Here is an 8,353-nt window from a genome sequence, read left to right on the forward strand (position 1 = left end):
TTATTGTCTATTTTCTTCATAATGAACTGAGTAAGTAATAACCGTTTCAAGATAATTAGTTGGATGTTTTGCATTTACGAATTAAATTGCGACACTAAATTGAAAATGTTATATTTACTTCTTTTGTCATTTTCACATTTTTGAACGTAATTGGACAATAACTGTTTTCCGTCATTCCCCTCAAATGCCTACCTTGCCTCTGTAATAAATTCTGATGCTCGCATTTTGAAATTCGAAGAGTCTAGCATAATTCCCTTATAGTAGTTTTCGGGGTGAAAATAAACATTCTTTAAGTTCCCTAGCAACGTCCGTTTCCATGGACAACAACAGGCACGGCAAACTCTAAGGAATTGCATGTCATTATACCCCCTAAACATTTAGTTAAAACAAGCACGATGTAGATATTTACGCATTGAGTATAACAATATATACGTAATTGTGTCTGGGCTGAAACTCCTTATTATGTAGCTGTCACCCTTGTTTCAGGCACCTTTTCAAAGTCATGAGTTCATTCATCTGTGTGCTATTGATCTGTGAGAAATGTAATGTAGCTATATATCAAATCACAAACCCTGACACCTTCTGTAAACAAAACCACCTGCATGCAGAAAGCATTGCAAACTCATAGAAGTAAAATAATCCACACGAAAATCCAGCGTTGTTACAGGATTCATTACGTAAGGTAAAACAATGGCAATTTTGTAGTATGGGATACGTTGCCGCAAATGACGTCCCACTTTAAACCCAATGCTCTTTCTTTTTTTACTTATTGCTTCACCTTTATGGTTAACTCTTTGCACCAATTTCCCATACATTTGGCTTCTTTTTTTTAATATATTTTACTTGCATTTTTTAGACAAAATGATATAACATGGTAATGTATATTTCTAAGGATGATATAAATAGGAGTGTATTTGAAATTTGTTTGTACATTTTATGTAAATTGTATCTTATGTAAATAAAATATATAATGGGCATAAACAGCCATATGCATTGCTATAAGTCCAATAAATATATTGATGATGATCAAAACAAGACAAAAAGTTCGTAAATTTATTGCGGTTGGAAACTTTGACAAGCATCCTATAACGATTTTTGTTCCGCCAAATATAGTGCACTTCGTAAAATAACTTGGTGATATGGCAAGGCAAATTAAGTGTGAACATTTTGTAGTAATATAACTTTCAATGAGCTTAGAGATTTGTGTACATAATGATATTTTATAACATTCGTTATTTTCTAAAAATAATCATGTGAACAGCAAGGAAGTAGTGCAACTTAGTAATATTTCCTGACTTATCCTTAGAAAATAACATGCAGAGTTCTATGCGTGAGGGAAAGTCTCCGTGTTCTCCGAGCTTGTTTTCGAAACACCAGCAAGGACAGCCTTTGAAAAGGGGTGAGAAACAGATTCTACTCAATATTTATGCAACGTTCCGTCAGTAGTATCCTGAGAAACCAGTAAATGAAGTGGTTAAGTTGGTATCCCAGTGCAGTGGTGTGTCAGTGTCTGCAGTTTTAAGGGTTATGAAAGAGAGAATGACCGGGAAGTAACAATGTATGCGGCTGCATATTCGTCTGATGTTTTGAGAACGGGTTCTCACATTCAGAGGCTCTTATATAAAATGAATAGGTGCGGCGAACTATGAGTGTAACAGCAGATGATTGCGGTCATGGATCAGCTGACGCGGAGTGATACATCGAATCGGTGAGACCGTTTGTTTACAGAAGGTCTCAGGGATGGTGATTTAGACCTTAGACAATTAAGAATTGAAGGAAACAATGTGTGCTTCAAAAAATGTCCGTGGCAACGATTGCTAAGGACGTGAAAAAAGGGCATTTTCACCCTTAAGGAAGGGCCGATTGAGCGATTTTTGAATTTTCTCGGCCTTTTGGGACAATTTCATGGGGGGTCGTAATCGGACATTTTTCGCCTCCGGGGCTTCCTTCATGGAGAACATTTATGTCAGTGAGTCAGTGGGATAGGGGCTATATATATATTGGATGAACACTTTTCCCAGTACAGCACTTGACCGTTTCGCAATAGAATGTAGTTTGTTCATTGTTCTTCTCAGTAGCGTACGCAGGATTTCATCAAGGGGGGTGTTATTTCGAAAACTTTCTACAAATTCACATTACCATTGTTTTATTATACTTTAATTAATAATAATAATAATAAATTAATTAATAATTCTTATAATTAATTTATTTAATTACTAATAATAATTACTACTAATGCAGCTGCTATTTATAAAAGAAATAGAACAAAATTACATTTCTTTTGTTTCTTTGTTACAAAATAATTCTCTAGTCAACGGTTATTTGTATATGATAAGTGAGACATTTTAAGTGTGAAGAAAATCCATAAAAACAAGCAAATATATTAAATTTATTGAAATAATCGAAATATGAAACTAATTCAAGGAGCCGCGCTGTTCTAGTCTGACAACTTCGTGGGAGATCCGGGTTCGATTCCCGGAATTGGTTGGAATTTATCCAGCCTTGTCTCCGTACCCAGCCTCATAGCAATGGGTACCTGAGAGCAAACCTGGGGGATGAAGGCTGCCGGAGCATGGTGCTGATCACATCACCTGCAAAATAGTTCGAGATCGAGAATCTTTGGGGCCCACCACACCACTACGTGTGCCTTCATGGCACGGGGCTATATGCACGGGGGGATTTACATTACCTTTACCTATGGAACTCGCCCAGGATGATGATGAAGCGCGAGAATACATGTTGCTAAATTCCACTGAGTCTATGTTTTCGTTGAAAAGTAAGTTTATAGGCATTCCAACACATTTATCACTTCTAGGTGATTCACAAAACACTTCTTCAACATTATTTAATGATGTGGATGTAGACTCAGCATCACTTGAGAGTTCACAAGGGGATGTGAAATCAGTACCGGGAAGAACGTTTGCAATAAGGACGAAGCAAGGAGTTTTCACAATTCTCGCGAGAGTCACTGAGCGACTTTTTGCAAAAAAAATTGCAAAATTGAACTTTGCGGCCGCTTGGATTGTGTTTGGAATGTTGTGTTTTTCTTCATGCTGCATGGGAATAATAATTCAAATTATTATTATTATTATTATTATTACTGTCGCAGGTCTTTGACTGTGATAAACTAGCCATTTTAAATTTTTTTCTACAGCATTTTCCATAATATTTCAAAAGCTCAAGGGGGGGGGGGTTAAACCCGGTAACCCCCCCTTGCGTACGCCACTGGTTCTTCTCAACATACAGATTTTCCACTGCAACTTTCAGGTTTTCTGATCTAGTTTAGACTAAAGCACTCTCCTTAACAGTTCTGCTACGATCGAATTATACCGTGCAAAGTAGAGAAATCTTATAGCATTCTGATGCCATAGCATATTACATAGAATATTTCACAGTTAGATCGGTCCAAATTTTCTTAGCATATCGCGTAACATAACCAATTAGAAGCGAACTCTACGCCACATGAGCAGATGTAATGGCGGCCGATATACACCATGTGTCACTTCAGATTTTTAAAAGCCGATAGCTATTCAACCGAGAGGAATTACGTTTTCAATAAAAAGGCGTCAGGTACAAATCAATGGCACTGTTTAAATAGGCTACATACTTTGTAGTGCATACAGCACACAAATGGAAGAATAAGTTAGATGTTTCCAATTGTAAGCACCAGCACTGGCTTATGTGCAAGGGTGAGATTGATGGTTACCTAACGTTACAAGAACGTGTGAAAAGTTTCAGCTTGTTCACACGGTATCTCGTCAATTAAATAACCATTTTCTCTTTTAAATTACGCCTCTTCCTCTTGAAATTTATTAGTTATTAAATTAAAACAGCGTAACTTTTATACCTTTTCTGCTATTGTTCTCTGCACGCTTCGCATCGCAATTGCAAAGGCTTACCGGGATGTTACGTGAAATACTGCTGTCTGCTATGAAAATACTATATAAGATTTTTGTAAGTATTTACTTAGCATTTATGCTAGATAAGATATTATAGGAAATGCCTCTTCTATCCCAGATCATTTCCCCATTAACTATTTCTTCTGGTTCATCTTGCAGCTGTTCCTTCTTAGTGTCTCAATTAATTTCATTTTTTCTTCCTGATCACTACCAGTATTGCTTTCTGTTCTCAAACTCTTTCTACTTTGTCAGTCCATTTAAGATAATCCTTTTTCGTCCTCTAGCACCCTGTGGCGTGCTCAGGGTTTTCGTGATGGAGGGGTTAAACTGCGGCTGCTGCGTTAAAGGGAGTTCCCACACAACTCCTTAGACACGACACTGGTTGCTTTGTCACGTTCATAGATACGTACATTGTGATCCGATGCAGATCAAGTATAATTATATGAAAACTTTTCATAGTTATTAGGTTTCGCGTTTTGAATTTACATTCATAAATATGTACACAAACATGATATTTAACGCTTTCGACGAAGATTCAGAGGACATTGAGGATTATCTCTTACGTTTCGAAAAGTTGTGTATCATTCAAAAGTTCAGCGATGATCAGCGAGTTCCTATACTCATCGCCTTTATAGGTGCAAAGGCATTTAAAGTCTTGAGAAATATAGTCGCACGAGACCTTGTACAGAATCTGTCGTATTTTCGTCTAAAGGATAGTCTTTTGGCACACTATAAACCTGTAACTAATAAGTTTATTGAACGATATAAGTTTCGACGTTGTGTACAAGAGGAAGGCGAAACAGTTTCGGATTATTTCATTAGACTAAACAACAAGCCATAAAAAGTAACTACGACAATTATCTGGACGAAGCTTTGGTTGAACAGATAGTATTAGGCATAAGATCTGAAGTTACTAGAAGAAAGTTGCTTTCAGTAGAATCACTGAACTTTTAGCGATGTAAACTGACATTACAAAACGAAGTGTTAGAGAAAGAAACCAGATTGTTAATACAGTCAGAAAATGTAAAGCAAGAGTCAGCATTTTCAAGTACCTCAACCCAATTTCCAAGAACAGTGCAAGGGGACAAACATACAAAACAATATACTTATAGTTCTTCTACTCCAACGATTCACGGAATGAAATATACAGATTACAACTGTCCTAACTGTACATACAGACATGATTCTAAAGATAACTGTCCAGCCAAGGATTCTGTTTGTTCATTCTGTAGGAAACGTAGTCACTGGCAGAAACGGTGTAGGAAGAGAGAGAAGTTTAAACAGAAATCCAATAGTAATAATAACGTAGGACAAGCTACTAAACACACAAATTTACAGATGTCAACTTCTCAAACTTCACTTCACGAGCAAACAGCATGGTTACCTAGTGTCGTCTCATACAGTTGTGACTCACACATCATCGGGCCACCTACATCCAATTATCCTTTATCAAAGAATCCAATGTTAAAGGAATTACTTATTAACTGCAAGTTTATTCAATGTGAGCTCGATACAAGATCTGCCGTAACTCTGTTCCAAGCAGATTCATTCAGGAATTGGTTTCCAACGACCAATATTAATCGCTCCTCTATAAAAATATATGGCGTAGGGAAACATGCTCTTTCAGTGCAAGGACAGGCTGAACTGGAACTTACACACTCTGGATCGATTTACTCACTTCCTGTTATTTTGTGCAAGGAACATCTAAATTATCCACTCATAGGTCGTACCTGGTTAGATATCATTACTCCGGATTGGAGAACGCTACTGTTACGCTCAGAGTCGGCAAGTTCTATGGTAGTGATAACTACAGAGATTGGGCAACTTCAACGCTTGCAGTCGAATTCTGATCAAGTCTTTACTTCTAGCACTAGAGTAGGCGTATCGAAGCCGATGTCGAACACAATACACGTGCCGTTAAGTGAAGATGCTGCACCTACATCGGATACACTTAGCGGATTGTCTTTTAACAAGGAAAGATCAGTTGATGAGGAAATTTGTCGATCCTCAAGCCCGAAGGTCAAAAAAGGTCCAGGTAATAAGTGGCCGGAAGCTAGATCTGTAGGACAAAGACTCCTCGTGAACAATTTCTTCTCGACTGGGAGGAAGTTCCTATTACTTGTGGATGCTTACAGTTACTAGATAGATGTCTGGCCAGTATCGTCGTTAGATACACCGGAGACCATACACTGGCTTCTTCAGTCATGCTCGACTCTCGGAATTCCACAGACAATAGTTTCCGACAATGGTCCAACTTTCAGCAGCTTCACGTTCCGTTCCTTTTGCCAGCAGTTCGGGATCGAACATATCACAATACCGCCGTGCCACAGCCCTGGCAACGAGCTTGCAGAGAGGTACGTACTCACAGTGAAGACTGGTATGTTGAAGGTGTTGCATGAACATCCACATCTGACTTCATTACAGTTCGATGCAAAGTTAGCAGAGTACCTGCTGTTTTTGAGGAATTCCCGGTTGAGAGAGAGGAACGTAGTCTTCCTGCTGCCTCAGTCCTCACCTTCAGTCCAAGAACATGGTGGAACTATATACGTGGTGATCATAATAGAGATGCCGAGAGGACAGAAGCTCCTCCTTTCTTCAACCTTAAGAGCAACCACAACAAACCATACAGGACATTTTCACCTACCGAAACCGTATGGGTAGAATCACCGAAACACTTGTCATCTACGTAACTTCAAGGAGGCAGATATTGTAGAAAGGTTGGGTGGAACTCACCTTTACAAAGTGCGCTTTGCCGATGGAACTCAAAGAGTGGTACATTCACATTGAATTCGTCACAGGACATAAAGACAACAAAACAGTCCTGAAACCTCGGATGAGGATAGTCCACCCGGACCAGAAGGTGCGGCGGATAATCGAAATTTAGATTCCAAAACTACCTCACCCCAACCAGACGTTGATGACCATCAACCCCGAGACGCTGACGCTGCTCCACGACCAAGATCCACTCCTCATGTGCCTAGAAGATCGACCAGGGTTAAGATATCCCCTTACAGATACGGTTACCATTGTTAATTATTTTCTTTGTAACTCTGGGAGGAATGTTGTACTACTCTGTTTATATATGTACTGTAGTGCTGCCTCCTAGAGGAAGAAGAAGCAAGCTACTGTTGCTAGAGAAGAGTCTGAGCAAACAGAACCTGGAATGGAGAACGGAGTTTCGATATAATGTAAAGTGTTACGTTGTTTGTGAATTTCTTAATAATCTTGTTAATATATGTGTTTTCCATCGCACAACATGTACTTTTAAACAATTTGTTTACAGTAGAGTAGAGTGGACGGGGCCGAGACTACCTCGAAATACAAAAACTCCGAATACACGGAATGATCTAGGGAAAATCGGAAGAGACAAATAAATTACTGTGCACTGTAAAGGGACAGGCGTTTGTTGTGCGTTGCATACTAATATTAATAACTAAGATTGTGCCAATACCAATGCAGACATATTGAAATTGGAATGTATCAGTTGAATTTCATTTACCGATATCTGCCAATACCGTTCCAGCGTTTATATAATTTACGGGTTGGGCAAAAATGCCATGTGACACTTTCGCAGGGAGCAATATCCTGGACGTTGTGCAAAAATTCATGTTTCCAATGATTTTGCATCAACATTAGGTGAAAAACTTTAATTTATGAATACATGTAATTTTTGAACTTTTTACATCCAAAGTATGGTAAATGGATAATCTACTTATAATTGGGGTGGAATACTCATTCACTAATATTAATCACTATTTTGAACAATTTTTAATTGTTACAATTTTCAAGCATTGGTATCGTTATCTGTGGGAATCGGTAAGAATATCGGTATCGATTCAGAGTGGTATCAACTCAGCCCAAATGATATTAAATATATAATAATACATTAGTTTCTTGTCTGGTTATGAAGTTGTTTCGGCGGTAAAGAAACTTATCTTCTTTCCATTTATGTTGCAGGACAAGCGAAACCTGTCGTCACCGGAAAGGAAACGATGGCCGTGACTCGTATTGCATCTGCCTGCGAAGCGAGCCTAGCTTCCGGCCGCTTTGTGGAGATCAACTGGACCCCAGGGGAGTTGCCACCACAGGAAGAGTGATCAATGGGCTGCAACAATGTATTTGGATGTTTACTGATAATACTATAAAAACCTAATCCAAATGTATCGCATTTTTATTTGACTTCATACCTTGCGTATGTTGGCTCATGGGTAACCAATCCTAAATGTGCTGACCTTCGTGGCGGAGTGGTTTTCTCATCGCGCTACGACGCCAGGGGGGCCGGGTTCGAATCCCGCCCTGAGCATGGTGTTCTTTGTGTTCAGATCCATTGTATCATACCTCACCCTTATCTTCGCGATTAGACAAAAGTGGCGAAAACCGAAGTAAAATAAGCCCAATCAATCAACAAACTTAAATGTGCAAAACATTTTTTTTTTGATAGACAGGGCAGACGT

General features: G+C 38.8%; 1 protein-coding gene across 4 annotated transcripts in view; it reads left to right on the plus strand.

Moving 5' to 3' along the window:
- The window catches only part of LOC145996011 (myo-inositol 2-dehydrogenase-like), a 30,930-nt gene extending 22,872 nt beyond the window's left edge, over positions 1–8,058 (plus strand). For all 4 annotated transcript variants that reach the window (XM_083132174.1, XM_083132172.1, XM_083132173.1 and 1 more), the window contains exon 9: positions 7,857–8,058. In XM_083132174.1, coding sequence (XP_082988300.1) covers positions 7,857–7,996 — 140 coding nt within the window. In that variant the 3' untranslated portion in view covers positions 7,997–8,058. The remainder of the gene's footprint in view (positions 1–7,856) is intronic.
- Positions 8,059–8,353: the final 295 nt, after the last annotated feature.

Source organism: Lepisma saccharinum, chromosome 12 (genome assembly GCF_977018435.1).
Source record: "Lepisma saccharinum chromosome 12, izLepSacc3.1, whole genome shotgun sequence".
Classification (NCBI taxonomy): domain Eukaryota; kingdom Metazoa; phylum Arthropoda; class Insecta; order Zygentoma; family Lepismatidae; genus Lepisma; species Lepisma saccharinum.